The following is a 20752-nucleotide window of genomic DNA, read 5'->3' as shown; positions in this document are numbered from 1 at the left end:
TAACTGTTACAGTACATTTTGCAAATCGTGCTTTACTTAGTAAAGTTTTGAATGCTGGACTTTTAATTGTAATTGAGTATTTTTATTGTATGTTATTGCTACTTTAACTTAAATAAAGCACTGTGGATTTCCCCCATTACATGTCTTCTCCCTGCTTTCTCCACAGGACGCTAACAGGACACAGCTTGTGCTGAGTTGTCAATGTGCAGAATACAGCCAGCACATTGAGAGTCACAAGAGCGATCACAGAAAGTTCACTGTGTGAGAAATTATTTTTGGTCTGGAGGACTCACACAAAAGGGGAACTTGTTGTATAAGAGTTGGGACTAACAGAAAAGTAGGAAGGAACAAAACTCCAGATTCAGCAGTCTGGTTTCTATATGAGCAAAATCCAGCTTATGGAAAATATTTTATGGGAGTTTTCATGATTATATCCCCACCATAAACATTAGGATCATAAAGTCAAATGAGCTTTTATTTGTGGTTCAACCTTCATTTGCCTTGTTGAAGATTACATCAGTGACCTCTGGATAATTAATGAAGCAATGCACTCTAATAAAGTCACTGAGCCATCTCACGGCAGTGTTTTGAAGCTAAATGCTAACGTCACCATTAAAATTAAACATTATACCTGCCAAACAGTTTAGCAGGTATAATGTTTACAATGTTCACCATCCTAGTGTGTTAGCTTGCTGACATTTGCAAGTTATTTATATTAGACAAATTGATATTTTGATCCCCAATGATGGCTCTTCATAAAAAGTAAAGGGATCATCAATGTTATTACAATTCATCCTGAGGGGAACATGAATGTGTGAACAAAATTTCCAATCCTTCCAAAAGTTGTTGAGACATTTGACATTTTACTCAAAGTCAGAGGATCACCAAAGTAATTAAGGTACATCATCTGGGAACCATGAATGTCTGTCCAAAATATCATGGAAATTGATTTTTTTTTTTTTAAACGTACAGAAAATCTATACAGAAACTTATATCCACTGAAAAGAAAGATATTCCTAGCTTTAATTTCTAGTATAAATGATGACACAGGACACCTTGAAGTGAATAAAAGTAACATAAAGTTAGCGTTTAATTAATGTAATTTAATATAACAACTGCTCCATTATTTATTTATACATCACCAGACTAAAATAATCATCCTTTCGTATCTAAAAAAAAAATGGAAAATTAAAAATGGAGGCAAAAAATAAAACCTGAAAGCATGGCTTGTATTGAGATGCATGACCTCATGCAGTGGATGCTGGAAAACAACAATCCAGATGTTCATTTTTAATTTACTGATGATACATTAGAAGCAGCTGTGACTGTAGCAATACAAACAAAAAGAATAGAAATAGCGTCGTACTTTAATATTTGATAAATATACTTTTCATAAATAAACCTACAATCATGTACAGAAAAAGAGACACACAATATTTTATATTAAATAAATACAACAAGTACAGCATTACTCAGATCAGACTATGCTAATACAATGAGATTATTATCCAATATTTACATTACGTTGCAGTTGATGGAATGATTGTGCTTGATAATAACACTACACAGCTACACGCTATACAATTCCCATTTCCTGTTAAGAATAACATTGAGCTCAATGGGAATGAGTGCAAGTAGATTAACGCCAACAGAATATTGTTTGATTTTTGTAAACAGAGTCAGAATAGAGACAGTATTAAACATGCACCGCCAGAGCCGACATGTTTCCTAACTGATAACAGATACAGTGTTTTGGGATATGAGGGCAGCAGTTTGAATTTTTCCATTATCAGCTTCTGATTTTGCTGCAGATGTCGGGGCAACATTAGTAACACACTCACACGCGCACACATAAATACATGCTCACGATATTCAACCAAACACACAGACAGATGATGAACTGCAGATTAACTTGTTCATCAATGGACCACGTTTAGAGATGCCTACTGTACAGTGCTACATGCAGTTTAGAGCCCTAGAAGATGGCAAAACACATTCAACATATTTATACTCATTAATTTGATCTTGCCATGTTAGAACCTACCGAAGGTAAATTTCCTTAAATGTGATGAACAGCATCTACATGTGAAAATGTAAGACACTCCCTTAAATCAATATCTGTTTTGTACTCTCGCCAGGAAATACAAGTTTATGTTTTTAATTTCTCTGTATACAGTGATTGTCATTGAAAGGGAATTTGAAGGCAAATCATACAGTATGTAGCACCTGGTTGTATATACCTGTATGTGTACATTTAGTTTTGTGGCTGTGTATCCATCCATCTCTTTTTCATGTTAAAATACTTGTTTTAGCTCATTTAACTGTTTGTTCTTCAAAATACTAAAAGTGTTTTAAAGCTGCAGTAGGTAACTTTGAGCAAATATGAGAAAAAAATATTTTTACAAAACTGTCACTATATCCTGACAGTAGTGCATGAAACTGATAATCTGTGAAAAAAAAAAATCTGTTCCTACGTGTGATCCTGTGCTCATAATGGCATTTGCAAGATTTCATTGCATGCAAAGGAAAACAACCAATCAGAGTTGAGCAGCCGTTGGGCGGTGCTTGGTTTTGGCTCAACTGTTTTTAATATGGCGGCCGGGTCATAAACTCTCACTTTACAGCTAAAGAGCACGTTAAAATATGTTTCTGAAAACATTTGAGGTGAGAAATAGGCATTACAGTAACAGAACATTGATTCATATTTGATCGGCGCTGCCTAGTTTGACAGTTTCATCGGAGTTCACAAGATTCGTGAGCAGTGATTGACAGCTGATGTAGAGACTCCTCAGCTCTGATTGGTTGTTTTCCTTCGCAATGCAAATGAGCACTAGAGGATACAGAGGAACCTGATTTTTTCACAGATTATCTGTCTCATGCACTACTGTCAGGATATACTGACAGTTTTATAAAAAATAACTTTTTATCATATTTGCTCAAAGTTGCCAACTGCAGCTTTAAAGCAAAAGTTCAGCATTTGGGGTAAAAACGTGCTTTTGTTCTCTAGTGGAGAGAGAGAGTGGAGAATGTCTACAGCCAGCAGCCAGTTAGCTTAGCTTAGCATAATGACTGGAAACAGGGGGAAACAGCTAGCCTGGCTCTGTCCGAAGGGAACAATTTCAAAGAGTAAAAATGACACGTTATGGTTTTACGGGTTAGGGTTAAAGGCAGATTTTGTTGTCATTTGACGCAGCCAGGCTAGCTGTTTCCACTCTTCTCATCTAACTCTCTGCCAGAAAGCAATTATGCTTATTTCCCAAAAGTTGAACTATTGTCAATTCAGTTCAGAACAGTCAGGGATTTTGCTGCTACTAGCCTTACGTGGTCTGGTGTGACCAGTAGCTTATGGTGGCTAATGTGAGCAAACTTGAGCAAGATACTGCTGCACTACACTACATACTAACATTTACTATTATCCTGTAATGGTCCCGTAATTGTGGCCTTTTTGACAGCAGACCTTTTGACTAGTCATAGCAGGAAGAACACAGGTGTTATTATTAACACTATTAATAATGGCATGACAGTGTGACAGCGAGCCGACATACACAACACAAAGACCCTGCAACTGAAGCAGCTTAATAGAATTCATCATTAATTTCATTATTTACACCTTTGATTTTCCTACTGTGACGCTCCAAAATGTCTTCTGTTATAAAAAGACCTTTGACTGCTGCTCAGCAAATGTTACATGGGCTCGCTTTAAGGCCAGATATATTTTTTTCAACCTGTTCTACTCATTTCCAAAAATGGAAATGACCTTTTTCATTATTAATTTGCTTGGCTTGTAAATTCTTAAGGGCGCTCTCACCCTGCAAGATGAGGTAGTACAGTATATTGGCAAAATGCTCAGGTTTTTAACGAGGGAAGACGTCGGTCATAAGATGAGGTTTGATGCCATGAATATAAAAATGGAAAGTTGGTGGAAAGAAAGGGGGGAAAAGTCAAGAACAAAAGAGTGAAAGCAAACCTCAAAGACAAAAGTAAAGAATGTGCAGCACTGACATGCAAATACCTCAATATAAAACTAAAATAATAATGAAATGAAAACAAACCTGTCACATCAGATGACAAACACCACCACACAGCTGGGATTTCTAATGCTGATTTACTGAACACAGATGAACCTCAGCTCAGTTCATGCCCCCATTTACTGTATCTGTTACTATGTCTTGAGAAGCTGTTTACAGATGACCATGCAGTTATTCTGACATTTTTGAATTCATCACAACATGTTTGATCTCTGGTTTCTGCTGTCCTGCTGTCTGTGTGGCTTCTCCTCTCTTCAGCCACATGCTGTATTTACCTCACAAACCTTAACCAGGCACAGTTAAGACACTTTCGCTCCGTTTGCTCCTGCAGTCTGGAAAACTGCAACGAACAAAGTCCATGAAACCGCTCAGAGACGGGAGAGTGCAGCGGCTCCCTCCTCGCGTCTGCAGAAGCCTAGTGAAAGTTACTGACGTGACACTTGACGTCGTCTAAGCTCAGGACCGTTCCCTGGTCGTTGTTGTTGTTGTTGTGCTTGTGCTTCTTATCAGAGCAGCGACACAACTTGTACTTTATCACCTGAGAGGGTTAAAAACAGAGCAGGTCACCACGACAAACTGCCATTTGTGGCTCAACAAGGATTTTAGGAAAAGAGGGACAGCATTGTTTCTGATAGAAATACTGAGGTAACCACAACGCAATTTGAAATGTTTCTAATTATCTAATGATTTTTCATATTTTATTCAATTAAAGAGGTACTGCCATAGACTGTATATAAGAAGTGGACGTAGTCACCGTGACGTCACCCATTGGTTTGTGGACTGTCGTTTTGAAGCCTTGAGTTCGGCATTTTGGCCATCGCCATCTTGGTTTAAGCTAAGTACAACCGAACTCTGAATAAGACATTTTTTAGACGACCAAAAATGTAAAAATTTACTTTCATGAATTGAAAACACACTGAGAAAGGGTTAAAGATGTAAGACGAAAACGTGGATAACTCCCAGACCGGACAACACCGTGGTAGCGACCTGTCAATCACTAGGTAGCCACGCCCTAAACCATACCCTGCTTTATGGTCTATTTGACTCTAAATGGGACCATCATTTACTAAATGAACATCATGTTGTATTGAAGAAGACTTGAAACTAGCGATTGAGACCATAAACTCATGTTTACAATGTTTACTGAGGTAATAAATCAAGTGAGAAGTAGGGTCATTTTCTCATAGACTTCTATACAATCAGACTTCTTTTTGCAACCAGAGGAGTCTCCCCCTGCTGGCTATTAGAAAGAATGCAGGTTTAAGGCACTTCAACAGTGGCTTCACTTTTCACACCTGGTTGCCCACTGGGTACTGCATACTTTAACGTGTGTTTTGATATGACTGAACTGTGATGAAACCCATCAATGCTGGTGTTAATGTTGACATTTCTTACCAAATTTATGAAAATCAGCATTTCATTGGTTAATAATTCTCAACACGCCATTTACTGTTTTAAATCAGCCCTGAACCTTGCAAGGCCAATACTGACATAGAGCTGACCGGTTGGGCCTTATCTACGCCATGAAACGCCCTCTAATCAGAGCACTCACAAAGCAACTCCTGCCTCACATATCCACGCCAAAAAAAACAACAACTAGTGGAATCTGCCTATAAAATACAACCATGTGTACATTTTTACATCCCTTATGGTTGTTAAAACACCCCCATTCCCAGAGGACTACATGACCTCAGTGTCCTCAATGGTCCAGTAGCTTTAACTTTGTATTAGGTATATACTTACATGCAGCAGGATATTAGTCTCACCTCATAAAGGTAATCAAATATCTCCAGAATGGTGAGTATGCTTGCCCCGATAAAAAGTCCCATCTGACCACCGATATCACCTGGAATAATCAGATGAAAGCTGATGAAAAACATCATCTACCATAAAGACAAAAGATAATCCGTCGACAGTATATAATGGACCAATGTACCTAAAAGTCCAGCCACTTCATACGCTTTCTTCTGTTCAATAGTTTCATAGTTGAGAGCCTCAAAAAAGATGTCCAACACCAGAATATTCTCTCTGAAAAGAAAAGCGAGCAAGTCAAGACATTAGTATTCTATTTCAGGAAACACTTGAATCACTCTATTCAGCACTAATAAGCATTTAATATGGTTTATAACACACTATAAAGTAGTTGTAAGCAGATATACATGTTTATTAATGTATTTGTCATTAACTATACACCTCATGTGGGCACCCATAAGTGGAGGCTAGCATAGAAACAGATAATGACTGACAATATAATAAAATATGTTATAATTGTTGACAAATTATCTTTGCATATGCCTATGCTTCTAGTAAAATCATGTATTAAATATTCATATACTGCTTATAAATGCTAAATAGAGGGACTTTAATTGACACATTTTTGCTTGGATTAATTTAATGAAAGTATTATTATTATTATTATTATTATTATTATTATTATTATTATTATCATAATTAATTTAGTTTTATTTTTTGGTAATACATTTACACATTATTAGTATGTTCCTTTTTTGTTTTGTGTTTTTCTATCAAATATGTTTATGAATTAAATATATAATTATGTGCCATTTTTTTCTTTTTCATTTTTTTCTTTTATATATGGTTCTTTTTTTTTCCTTTAAAGCAAGAAATATCTTGAATTGCAGAAATAATGCAATGTAAGCAAATGGAAATTTGTGCACTCTTGCAATAAAATATATTCATGTATATAAAAAAGAAATACTTAAGAGGGTTTGTTTGCGTTTTACAAAAATGCAAACGGTTGATTCTTACTTAATATACTGCTCAGATTTGTTGTACTTCTTTGCCAGATATTTAGCAGAGGCCTTGCTGGGGATCTTGACGAAGGACAGCTCTTTGCTGTATCTGGTCATGTTGCATGGCGTCTCGCACACACAGAAATCATTGTCTCTCTCCACCAGGAAGTCTGCAGAGAAGAAAACCAGAGCTCGGTTTGACCTTTTGAACAGATCAATGCGGCTATGACTTTAAGATATCATTGGATGATGTGTGCATGTGCGTGCGTGTTTTTTATCTGTTGCTTAAAGACTCAGACCAGACGTGGACGAAGCCTTTTCCTTACCGAGAGCTGGGTCAGCACATTCTTTGTACAGCTCGGGGGTGCAGTAGGGAGCATCGCCTGCAGCCAAAGCAACACACACTCACAGTACAGTCATTTCTCATTAATTTAACTCTGATACAACACATAATAAGTAAGTGGTTTCCTACCAGGCATGTGCACCATGCGACAGTTGCAGTTGTCCACCAGGTAGCGCGTTTCACAGTCGATGCGACAGGCTGTGATGCTGTAGCTGTCGAAGAAGTCTGAATCCATCGCCGTCACCTTACAGTCTCCCCAGGGAGGAGGGAGATATATCAGCTGCAACAAACACACATCACTTACTATACACAAGCCGTTTCCACACTTATAAATAGTATTACTGACACTTTTTAAGAAGAAAAATAAATATATATACAGTACTATATATACAACACATACTTTTATTTAAAAGTAAATTAAAGCAAATAAAGGACAAACATCCATGAATTAAAAAAAAGGATGCTGCCAATTCCAGAAGAATAAATCATGCAAATACAAGAATAAATCAGCTAAACAACCACAATTAAGAAACCTCGGTGTCATTTTAGATTCTGACCTCAATTCTAAGGCACATTTTAATTAATTGACAAAAACAGCGTTTTATCATTTTTAGCAAAGGTGAAACCTCTATTGAGGCAGAAAGATTCAGAACAGCTTGTTCGTGCTTTTGTCTCCAGTTGCCTTGACTGTAATGCAGTATATACTGGCCTACTAAAAGCAGCCATTGCAAAACTACAGACCATTCAGAATGCAGCTGCCAGGGTTTTAAGAAAAACTAATATGAGAGATCATATAACTCCTGTTTTACACAATCTACACTGGCTCCTTGTATCTCTTGGAACTGGTTTTAAAATCATTCTACTGGTTTTTAAGGCACTATATGGGCTCGCCCCCTCTTATTTCACAGAATGCCTAATGTTTTATGATCCTCCACAAACTCTTAGATCCTCCACAAACTCTAACTGTTCCCAAGGTCGCCACAAAAACCTCTAGGTATGCTACTTTTAGCTACTACCCCCCAATAATATGGAACACCGCCTTTAAACGTTAGACTTGCTGACTCAGTGGACAGTTTTAAACGACAACTCAAAATGCATCTTTTCAATATTGCCTATAACTAGCAGCTGTCTGTTTTCAATCTTTTATAATAGAAACACTCATTTTCTCCCGTTTTTGTTGCTACATTGTAAATCACTTTGTGCTGCATTCATCAAGATGCATTCATGCATCAAATTTAGTTTTATTGTATTTCTGTATAAATTGACAAGTGATTTAAAATGACTTTAAACGAAAATGCTGGTTTATCATGACATCGCTCATTTTTATACTTTTGGCTATTTATTCCTCCTCTCAGTAATAGTAAAATTGTATTCACCAAGTTAATTCCTGAGATCTAGAAACAAAGCGATATTGCTAAAAAGAAGACCAACATGGCAAGAAACACAAGCAGATGATCATTCAGGTTTTAGACAAACCCCAGGTTGGGCAAACCCAAATGCCACATGTTTATAAAGATGATCGACAGTGTGTACCCTCTGTTCCTGGCAGGAAACAAACGTCTGAAACCCGGGTGCCACTCCAAACCCGAGCTGGTCGATGAAGGACGGCTCGTCCTGACTGTGGATCTGAACTTTGACCCCAGCTTCAAATGAAGTCTCATCTGCAGGAAGATAAAAGAATGTTGAATCAAAGTGAAACATCACGTTGAAAATGTGTTTCACTAATGAATACAGACACTCAGCAGAGTTTTGTCTCACTAAGTACATTTGCTCAAGTGAAGTTTTTTAATTTTATGCAAATTTATACTACATCTCAGAGGCAAATATTGTACTTTTTACTCCACTGCATTTGTCTGACAGCTTTAGTTACTTTTCAGATTACTATATTTCATACCCTTCCTGTCCAGTGGAAACAATGTATCTCCAGATTTGTTGATTTTTAATTTGATTGTTTCTGATGAATTGCAGGTTTAAAATGTTCCTTTATGGGTTGAGAAAATTCTCAATAAGTCACTGAGCTAAAAATGGCTGTTTTTCTGAGCTCATGAAAAGCAGTGACGCTACAAACATATAATGATCTTATAGAATATGATGCATCGCTGTAGATTAAACTACCCAACAGTATATACAGGAGTTAAAATTAGCACAACCTTAAACATCTAAAGCAGTAAAATGCAACATACACATTAATACAACAGTAATATTAATCCAAAAACATCATATATAATAGTAAAACACTGACAACTGCAAAATTACTACTTTTACTTTAGATAAGTAAAAGTACATTTTGCTGATAATACGATCTTTTACTTGTAGTGGAGTATTTTCACAGTGTGGTATTGCTACTTTCACACTAGTAAAGGATGTGAATATTGCCACCACCACTGCTGAGTTTCACTCTCTGAGGTATCAACACCTGCCCACACACACTGTGACACGTTGCCATATCTGCCAGCCACTGAATGAAGTGAATGATGCCTTCCCCCTTCCTCACCTGTTTCTCCCCAGATCGGCAGGTATTCATCCTGCTGAATGTCCAGCATGAGCTCGAGTCCATTACCCATACCTCCCTTAGTGGTAATGAGGGGAGTGCGTCCATCACCGCCGGCGTTAAAGGTGTAACACTTCCCGTAGCGAGTGAAGACCTGAGAGACACATGAGAGAGATTTTTTTTATTAGCTCTGCAAAACTGCAAAAGGTTTCTTACCAATGCTTTTCCACTGGGGGTCAGTGTTCAACTCTATTTCTGATATGTGTGTATGAACATGTGTGTATACGACAGAGGTAGTAAGAGAGAAAAGAAGGATGTGTGACAGGAAGAGAAAGAGGTGAGAGATGAGTGGAAGAGAATTAAAGAGAGGAAAGAGGGAAAAAGGAAGTCTTTCTGTGAGGTTTGTGAGTTACACAATCAACCCAGTGAGGTGATGGAGACTGGCAGACATTCCCTCGCATGCTCTTTATGGCACTTTATAATGGTCCTGAAGTTACCATGGAGACCAAGCATTCCAGCCAGTACGAATGCAGCCTTAATTTTGAAAGAAAAGCTAAGATTGTTAGATTGAAAGCTGTGTGAGATATCAGCAAAAGCCCACATGACATGTTCAAACAGCCATGAGTGCACGATAGTAAATAGACGGATGAATACTGAGATTTCTTTGGCGAAGAGTTAATCTTGCATTAGAGCGTTTAGTGTCATATGAGTCACATAACCCAAGCAGGGAGAGAGTGGGAGAGCAGGGAGCAACGGAGAGCAGGGACGTAAAGTGAAAGAGACAGAAAGAGAGGGAGAGGGAGGGAGAGAGAAAGGGGGAGTTTAGCTGCTGACGCTCGGAGCTGGCTATTGTTCAGCGTTATGGCACAGAATGACATATCTATGATTAGAAAGAACAAACCAACCAAGTAATCGTTGAGAGAGAGTTTGGGGCCTGCCAAGGGCAATTTAAACATTTTGGCCATATATCGTGTAAAGTCCGTGAGACACAGCTGGTTGTAGAAGCAAGACATCGATCTGAGTGGGGAAAAAACAATCAGCGCCATAAAGAAAGGTAAATTAAATGCACGGCGAGCCACAAACAATATGGGTGCACACATTTACACTCACTTACACACCTATAACAAGACTTAGGATTTAACACGTGTCTACAGCTATGGTCGCATCTCTGTAGATTCTGTCAGAATCAGGGGGATCTGTGTCCGACCATTTTCTGTAACTTTCCAAAGCCAACGACCCAACATTCACACACACTTCACACTGTGATTGGCCAGCTGTGTGGAGGTAGGAAAGGGTTTGAACTTCTCTCTCAGGATCTCTTTTTTCTGTCATTTTTCACGTGAACAACCGAGTGCAACACTACGAAGAGGGTTGACAGATTGGGATGGTTTCCGCCCAATTGGGCTACTTTTGATTAAGTTGGGCTGGGAATTATAGCCTTCGGCTGATAGATGAAATTTGGTGTAAAAATGGAGAAACCCCTCCAAATGCTTCTGTCAACATTTGCTGGGGTTTTGCAAATATTTTGAAACAATATTACCAAACAAACTGTAATTTTATGGTCAAAAACGCTTACAAAATTCAGTAAACTTCGTTGTGTCCACTCACTCATATTATTGACTCATTCAATCTGAGAAATAATTTTTCTCCGGGTACTCCGGTTTATTCCCACAGTCCAAAGACATGCAGGTTAGGTTAATGGTTGACTCTAAATTGCCCGTAGGTGTGAATGTGAGCGTGAATGGTTGTTTGTCTCTATCCGTCAGCCCTGTGATAGTCTGGCAACCTGTCCAGGGTGTATGTACCCCGCCTTCACCCAATGTCAGCTGGGATCGGCTCCACAACCCTGAATAGGATAAGCGGTTACAGATAGTCGATGGCTGGATGGATGGGATTTGAGAAATATTTGATTGACATGAGTTGTATTCAATTGTTGTTAGGGATATTGGACGTCAACATCATTGATAATGACATGGGCATTTGTGTATTTGGTTGCCTGACTGCACTCTTGTTGCGATAACCTGTTTATCTAACATTTTATATTTGGTTATTTGATGCAGATAAGAAGCTTTGCATGCTTATGTTGTGTTTTCTATTGCGCGTGTAATGATTTCATGGTTTTGCACAAGTTTCTGACAAGGTTATGATTTGAGCTGTTTTTTATTGAATTGGGCAGGTTTTAAGTTGTGATTGGGCTGGAAACGGTCAATCTGATCTGGAAACACTGACTACAAATTTCCTCTAAGAGAGACTGTCTGAAAATGTGCGCTGGTAAAGCACTATTTACCAGCTTTTCACTCCGCCTTGAAGTGCGACCGCTCTGAAAAACTTTCCACACTTTTTATTTTGTATGAACAAATTCTGTTTGAGCATAACCCTTTAGGCACAGTGGTTAAACATCCTCACAATGCTAACATGCTGATATTTAGCTGTAATGTTGCTTTCCATTTGAACTGAGAAGTCAGAATTTCCGAGTTCCCAGTTGGAAATTTCAACTTGAATGCCCCCTGAATTCGGATTTCCGACTCGGAAAGTCGGACAAACCTCATCAACGCTGACCTAAAAATCAAAGATGGTTGCTCCGCGCATCAATAGTAAAAAGAAAAGCTACAGTAATATACGCAGTCAACTCGTGTGTGACGTTATTCCCAGCTCCTACTTCTGATTTCCAAGGTAAATGGAATGCATAATGTTTGGCAAGTTCACCATCTTAGTTTAGCATGCTAACATTTGCTAAATCACACTAAATGCAAAATATAGCTGAGGCTATTTGGTCATAGATAAATTCAAATGGTGACCTGATGCTGCCGCAAAATGAAAAGTCAGTTAGGATCACCAAAGTCATTAGGATTCATCCTCTGGGGGCCATGGATGTCTGTACAAAATGTCATGGCAATCCATTTTAAAGTTGTTGAGATATTTCAGTCTGGACCAAAGTGGTGGACCGACCGACCAACAGACCGACATTGCCATCCCTGGAGCTAAGCAGATAACATGACTAACAACCATCCAGTAAACACAGCCTCTTTTAAACTATCCATTCTTTCTTTTCTTATCTTATCTTCTTTCATCAACCTGCTGCAGGTTGGCCTCCACTGCACATTCATTCACACGTATTGATCTGTGAACCCGGCCGGCTCGTTAAACATCTGTTAGAAGTAACCCGGCTGTCAGAGAGGCTCTGCCCTTTCTCCGCATAAATGTGTCAAATCATACAGCGGCTGCACTGACTGTACTTCATAAATAAATCAATCTTTACATAAATGTAAAATCCATGTGTGTGACGGGAGCATGATGTTCAGCAGCATCTGGATCGATACACTGAAGTGAGCTGACGTCGTGTAGCACTTGTTCTCTGCCTCTCGTTGAATAGTTGATGTGACAGAGGTGGTAAGAATGAAGTCATCAAACATGTATAATGCACGGCATGCATACTGCAGCTGCTTGTTCTGCTTGTTAGGAGGAATGAATAAATTATTGTGCACGTATGAAAAAGGTTTTCTGCAGCATATGGAACATATAGGAAGATACGTACGTGACAAAGAGAAATTCTGATTTTGAAAAGTGACAGTTTAATTTGCTTGTTAATTGTGACATGTGTACACTTTTAACACTATTTTACCGTAATTAAGGTACTTCAAAAAATCAATCTTTTTTACTTGCTGACTGCAGTTTACACAGACTATAATCGTCAGAGCTCTGTGATCAATAAAGCTGTCACTCACACACAATTTCCCGTGTATAGAAAAGCACTCAACAGAGCTCTGCTGTAATTAATCATTATGCACATAGTTATACATATCTGTTTTTAGAGCCACATCAGGTTTTGAAAAAGTCTCTAAAACACAAATCTGTGCACTTTCCCATCCATTTAGCGAAGTCTTTGCAATCTGTGAGCTGCTAAAAGATGTCTCAGCAGGGCAAATTCAATCCATTAGTGCTCTGCTGTTTTATTCCCCATTTTCCAAAGATTTTAAAGCCGTCTCCGTTAAGTGCCAACACTTTCACTGTTATTATGTTGTATGCTTAAACAGCTATCACTGGGAAAATGCTATTTAAATGCAACAGCGAGCAGGCAGCAGCCCACAGTGACCGGCACTAAAATACATCCACATTTGTTGCATCTTATTGTGCAGCTTGGGTAATTTAGGACTCTTAATCCGACCAGGATTTCAGTTGACCTGGAAAAACTGTACTGGGTGCCTTCACACATGAATAAACTTTATGGAAGTATATAAAGGGATTAATATTAATAAGACCAAGAGTGTATACGGCAATGCCAGCAGCTCTGAGAGGCTGTATTTAGAAAAGATTAACATCAGCATTCTAACATAACAATCACAACGCTAATATGCTGATGTTTAACAGCTATACTTTTTACCATGGTCAACATCTTATGTTAGCAGTATTTGATCATAAACTTTTTTTTTTTTTTTAAAGTTATTTTTTTGGGGGCATTTTCCATTTTTATGACAGGACAGTGGATAGAGTCTTGAAAGGGGGGAGAGAGAGAGTGGATGCGGAAAGGGCCACAGGCCGGATTCGAACCTTGGCCGCCGCGGTCAGGACCAAGCCTTAATACATGGACGCCCGCTCTACCAACTGAGCTAACCCAGGCGCCCGATCATAAACTTAAATATTGGGCAAATTCAAATTTTGACCTGATGATGGCAAAAAATACTATTATTATAAACGTGTCATTTTTTTTGTATTTTTATATCAAACGCTCTTTTTCTTTAAAGGTCCAGTGTGTAGGACTTATGGGGATTTATTGGCAGAAATGGAATATAATAATCATTACTATGTCTTCATTAGTGTATAATCACATGAAACTAAGAATGGTTGTGTTTTCGTTAGCTCAGAATGAGCCCTTCATATCTACATAGAGAGCGAGTTCTCTTCACGGAGTCCGCCACGTTACTCCGCCACGTTTCTACTGTAGCCCAGAATGGACAAACCAAACACTGGCTTTAGATAGAGGGCTTTTGCATTTTTACGTTACCTGAAAGCCACCGTAGTTCCCGGACACGCATGGAAAGGGAGGGGTGAGCGGAGGGGTATTAAGTTGGTTGCAATTTGAAACCTTAAGGCTGGATGCCACTAAATCCTACATACTGGTCCTTTAAAATCTAAAAATATTTTTAAGATCAAATGTGATTTTTTCGGTGACGAGCTAACCCCACCCATCATTTAAAACCTCACTAGAGCAAAATCATGGTTGGAGGTGTGTGTTTGGATTTCCACTAACAAAATATTTGTTTACATCTCCAAAGAATGTGGTTGACGTCTAATTTATTGACTTGAACTTTTATCCTCCTCCTCCTAAGCTAACATGTACCATATTCCCATTTTTGAATATCTGTACCAAATTTCATGGCAATCCATCCGATAGAATAAGCCAACCTCATGATGGCGCTAGAAGAAACATGAATGTATAAAATTTCCAAGCAATCCATCCAATAGTTTCAGTCAACAACTGACCGCCAGTGTTGCCAACTTGGCGACTTTGTTGCTAGATCATTTAGCGACTTTTCAGACCCTCTTAGCGACAAATTTATTGATTTATCCACATCAGGGAAAAAGTGAGAAATATATCATATTGTCATTCATTCCCATGCGTGGTGCTCAGAGTCATCACATCACGGCTGGGGTCTCTCCTCTCCTCTTGAACCGTGCACAGGCAGGCAGTCAGCTGACACAACCACTAAGCTTTATGCAAATTATGTGGGGTGACGTCACCAATATGCAAATGAGCGCATGACGTCATCTGGCGACTTTTAGCGGCTTCTGGAGCTAGTGCTAGCTACTTTCATTGGAAAAGAGTTGGCAACCCTGCTGACTGCACGATTATTCAGATGTGTGTTAAAACCAAAGGAAATCAGCAAAGCTACAAGTCAATAAAGCCAACGTGAACTGGTGACTGATTACGGTTTACACTCTTTGCGATGGGTGATCTGGGAGTCCGATCACTAATGTTTGCAGCACAAAAGTAAAAAGAATTCAGGTATAAAAGCATCAGAGGCAAATCCCCCCCACCCCCTGCCGCGGTTTGGTTCTGAATGAATAGCTGACTCGCCACGCTAATAAACAATCTTGGTGGAACAAAGCGCCTCTCCAAAGCGAACATAAACTATAGGGGATTGAAAGCCAGAGGCACAGTGGAGTTTGTATGTGTGTGTGTTTGTGTGTGTGTAATAATGATGCTCTGAACATGGAATCAGACCCTGAGTCACTGATTGTCAAAATAAAGTAGTCAAGACCAGAGGCTAAATAGAGTAGGTAGAAGCGAACCACAGGGCTCCTCTGGGAGTATGGATAACTAAAAAGCTTCATACAGAAACTTTCTCTTAATTAGAGGGAGAAGACCAAAGGCCCTCCTGCTCTGACAAAACATTACAGAGATAACAGCTGCATGAGTATCTGCCGGTAGTTTCAAAACGCTCAGAAAGGTCGGTCCACAACTTTGGCCCAGACTGAAATATCTCAACTACTGGATAGATTGTCATGCAATTTTGTACAGACATTCATGGCCCCCAGTGGATGAAGCTCAGTGACTTTGGTGATCCCCTGACTTTTCCTCTGGAGCCACCGTGAGTTTGACATTTTTGTTTTTTATTTAAATGTCTCAATAACTATTGGATAGATTGCCGTCAAATTTGGTACAGACATTCATGTTCCCCTCAGGATGGATTGTAATAATAACCTTCCTGATCCCTAAACTTTCCGTCTATTTGTTGAGGCATTTAACTCAAAATCACAAATGTCAACCTCATGGTGGTGCCAGGGGAAATGTCAGAGGATCACCAAAATCTGACTATACTGTCTTTTTGAGGTTGTAACGGGCTCAGTTTTAAAGCTAGAGTGAAGATACCGGTAATATATGAAACCTAAGGAATCAATTGATACCATGTCAGCTTGTCGGGAAGAATGTTAAATAATGCTCCGAAATTTTGACGAGGAAAAAATGGCATGGCCATTTTCAAAGGGTTCCCTTGACCTCTGACCTCAAGATATGTAAATGAAAACTCTACGATGAACAAAGTGAAAACTGTAACTTATTAGATAAAACAGATGTTGACAAACTGCATAATTTGCCATTTAAAAAAGGTAATAAATCACAATATATATTATAGTAATACTAAAATTGCAATAAGATCGTATCGTGACTTAAGTATCGTGATAATATTGTATTGTGGGTCCTCTGGTGATTCCCACCCCTACTGAAGAGCTGCTGGCTGACTAAAAAAGCAGAAAAATCTCCTAAAACAGCTCGGCAGTGTAATTTTTAGTAAAACAGGAGTGAATAGTGTATTTCTTGGGAGTTAGCAATATCAGGATTTGTCCACACAGCCAATTTATACTTTGAATATTTGACCAGTATTCTGCAGAACTGTAAAGTGCTTGAACCATTGTATTTTTTTCTGGAGGTCAAAGTCAGAATAATGAGTGTTAATTGATCATGCAAATCAAGACCGTCATGTCCAGAACATTGACTGGGGGATGACACCTTGGGGTGGTGCAGGCTGCAGGGCAGAACCGTGTAATGATCGCCTAATCGGTTCGGACGGCCGGTCCTCCTGACGTTATTGACAACAGAGGAGAAAACAGAGGACACGAGCTGTAAGCTAAACCTTTCCAGTGCTCGAGGAAAATGAGTTTGAAATCAGTTTAAATGTCAGAATTCAATATTTCTAGGAGACCATCATCAGTCTCTGTCTTACTTTACCTGCTACTTTACAGATGAAATATCATAAAAACCTCCCCCACTGTTGTGAGGGGAATTTTTATCTATCATATTTGGGATTTCAACCACCAGCTCCCACACAATAGAAATATTTCTAACCCTCCTACATTTCCTTCCTCCCTAGTCTGCATCACTCTTCCCTCCCTTGTGTCTCCTGGACTATGATGTTCTTTCCCCTGTGGACCCCTCTCCATCTCCTGCCGCACTTCCCCACCCGCCCTTGCTTCATTTGATGAATATTTCACAGGCCAGTAGAGACAGTCCTCCTCCTCGCTCATCCTATTCTCAGACACCGTCCGGGCTCTCAGTACCTATCACCTTCAGAGACGATAGCATCATAACGCCGGAGAAGGGCCACCTCAGGAGACTGGAGGAGAGCGGGGAGCATATCATATGAAGAAAAATGGAAGTGTGTATTCACTTAAGTTATATATGCCTCAGAGAACTGCCTCCATCTAAAAATCTGGACTGTGCTGACCTTAGCACTATCTCAACCTGACAGAGTGAATTTGAGATATGGGTTAAATCAGGCAGGCGTTATAATATAAGACCACAACATCTGGCAGGTGAGAGAAGAGGTGAAGACGTTGTTTATAGTCTGTATGGATGCATAACCCAGCCTGGTTGCATGAAAAGGAATGCAAATGACCAGATAATGCACAAGGCAAAAGTGTGCAATAAGAACGCCGTTCTTGCTTTAGGCGTGTCACTTTATGTAGTCATGTAGTCTGTATTAACTGCAATGTAATGATGTAGAATAAAAGGGGAGAAAGACCGCTAATGGCAGGCGGGAGGGGAGACCGGTGTTCGAGACTGGAGTTTTGTTGCGTAAGTTACGTTAGTCACGTGTTTTCCGTAGTGATGTTGTTTCCGTATGTATTTTACTTAGGTTACGTACTTATTTTAATGTTAACAATCAGGACATTTATCCTAAACCTAAGTAAGGGTTTTTGTTTTCTAAACCTATGTGTTTTGTCGCCCCCCTGCCAGTACTGCATACACGAGTGTAATATTCACGCCTCGGCAAGGCAAAACGTGTCACTGACACGCTATCCTGTGGTGGACAGGCGAAATGCGCCCATTACAAGTAAAAGTCCTGCATTCAAAATCCTACTTAAGTACAGAAGTCTTTATGGCAAAATGTACTTTAAATATCAAAAGCAAAAGCAGTCATTACACAGAAAAATGGCCCCTGCGACTGATATATTATTACAGGTACTGTATATATCACATTTTTACAGACATTTCCTTTGAAACGTGACAAGGAGCCCCAAACTAGACACTGCTTTTCTGTAAAGGATCATAAGAAAGAAATTGGGAATCACTGGTTTAATCTATAACAATGTATTCGGATTTATAAAATGATATGTTTTTCATGTAAAATCTTAATGATTTATTAACAAAGTCATTAGTTACAACTTTTAACCAATTTAGAGCTGAAACAACTAGTCGATAAATCAGTTAGTCAGTCATCAGAAACTATTTTTCAATCATATACTGGATATCTAAGCAAAAATGGCAAAAATCCTCCAGTTCCAGCCTCTAAAACGTGAATATTTGCTTATTTTCTTATTCTTCCATGAAAGTAAATTCAACATCTTTGGGTTTTAGACGGTTTGAAGACGACACCTTTGGCTCTGGGAAACTTCAAAGAGCATTTCTCACTACTTTTGGCATTTTATAGCCCAAATGATTCATGAATAAATCCAGAAAATAATAGGCAGATTAATCAGTAATGGAAATGATCTAAGAATACTATAAATTGGCACCAATATTTCATTTCATTTAGATGGATGAGGCACTCTGGGATCCAAATCTGCAGAGAATTAAAGAGAGACCCTTTCTGAGCAAAACAGAGGAGATTCACAACAAAACAACAGGCAGCAGAGCCTGCGGGGCCACTATCTGTCTCTGAGGACAACTAATTGTTGCTTTAATGCAATCCCTGGTCTCTATGGTGGATGGACTTGCAGTAGCACCACACACCGAGAAGAAATGACGCCCTGAGGGAAGGTTCCCCGTGATTCCTCCCACCGACTATTCACCGAAAAGAAGAGGGAGGGACATTTTTGTTCAAAAGCAACTTCAAATAACTACTGAGAAATGATACTTTCAAATTCCTGCAGTGCAGGAGCCTCTTGGTGAATAATGGAAATGGTCTTGTGAATTTGGATGAGCAACATAAATGTCTTAGAATTGTCGGTTCACATTCATTTAGAGCTGTTCAATTTGCTATAGAGTCTCTTGCAGTTAGCAGCCTCCCTCGTATTCGCTCCGAAGTGACCAAAAGTAGAGTGGGATGGTAAATGGCTGCTTTGGAGGACGAAGACATTCACTATCTGCCAGTAATGTGGTGCAGTTATACAGTACATTTTTTACGATTTAATTACATTAAATAAAATAGCTCTATGGCAGTTTAAAAGTACTTGCACTGCTTGCAAATTGTGACATGTAACATTAATCTCAGCTTCATCACCCCCTCCCTTTCCTCTCTCTCCGTCCCTTGTGCCAACCTCCTCTGCATGTCCCAGTCGTCACCGTCGCCTACAAATCTCCTGCCTGCCTGCTTGTGCCAGTCGTATGCAGAAGAACCCACGCTCAGCAGGCAGGCAGCGAGGCCATCACAGCAGCAGCTACAGTAGCTGCCCTATAACTCCAGTGTGCACCGCCCTCTTGTTACACAGCTGAGTAAACATCGAAGGATAAACAGCCCCGGGCCCAGTCGGGCCTTACTACAGCTGAGGGCACTTTAAGTGGCAGACAGCAGGGTTAACTAGGATTAAATTCTCATGTGTCAAGTGCAATGTTTAGGTTGTGCAAGAAAAATATGTACAAAATGTAGTATGAATGCTAGAGGTGTCCCTGACTAAGAATTTACATAGTCGAATCTGATTGGTCGAGTCTTGCCTATAGTCGACTGATCGTAAAATTATGTTTGTTATTTTTGCTCATTGACCCTCGTCTGTTTAAAGACCCTGACGCACCAAGCCGACGGTCGGCCGTCAGATAGTTTGGGGCCGTCAGTGAGCGTCGGTCGGCTAGTTTTTGTGGTGTGTCCCGCACCGTCGGCCTTTGTCTGCCCATGTTGGAAGTTTTCTAGCTGATTCAGCGGGTTGAATCGGCGGAGGAGCCCATCGGTGAAAGAAATCACTCTGATTGGCTGTTCAGCTTAAACGAATCAGTGCACAAAAAGAGAAACAGACGTGAGGAAAGCAAGTCAAGAGGACAAACACAGAAGGCTCTTTTAAGTTTTCATCTTCATCTCATCTGACTATCCAATACACAGATATTTTCACAACCACATGGCTATCTGGAATGAAGCTAAGTGGTGGGTGAGGGTGGTGTGAAAATGGTCGGCAATCCAAAGACAGAAGGGAAGCGACAGGGAAGCGA

General features: G+C 39.5%; 1 protein-coding gene across 1 annotated transcript in view; it reads right to left on the bottom strand.

Annotated features, from left to right (window-relative positions):
- Positions 1 to 1061: 1061 nt before the first annotated feature.
- Positions 1062 to 20752, bottom strand: part of LOC119489187 (acid-sensing ion channel 1-like) — a 63493-nt gene continuing 43802 nt past the window's right edge. Inside the window, exons 5-12 of the mRNA XM_037771352.1 lie at positions 9619 to 9769; positions 8658 to 8785; positions 7254 to 7404; positions 7108 to 7164; positions 6798 to 6951; positions 5965 to 6056; positions 5795 to 5874; positions 1062 to 4566 (exon numbers count right to left, since the gene is read on the bottom strand). Coding sequence (XP_037627280.1) covers positions 4444 to 4566; positions 5795 to 5874; positions 5965 to 6056; positions 6798 to 6951; positions 7108 to 7164; positions 7254 to 7404; positions 8658 to 8785; positions 9619 to 9769 — 936 coding nt within the window. The 3' untranslated portion in view covers positions 1062 to 4443. The remainder of the gene's footprint in view (positions 4567 to 5794; positions 5875 to 5964; positions 6057 to 6797; positions 6952 to 7107; positions 7165 to 7253; positions 7405 to 8657; positions 8786 to 9618; positions 9770 to 20752) is intronic.

This window comes from Sebastes umbrosus, chromosome 6 (genome assembly GCF_015220745.1).
Source record: "Sebastes umbrosus isolate fSebUmb1 chromosome 6, fSebUmb1.pri, whole genome shotgun sequence".
In the NCBI taxonomy this organism is placed as follows: Eukaryota; Metazoa; Chordata; class Actinopteri; order Perciformes; family Sebastidae; genus Sebastes; species Sebastes umbrosus.
This window is presented reverse-complemented; position numbering and strand designations above follow the sequence as displayed.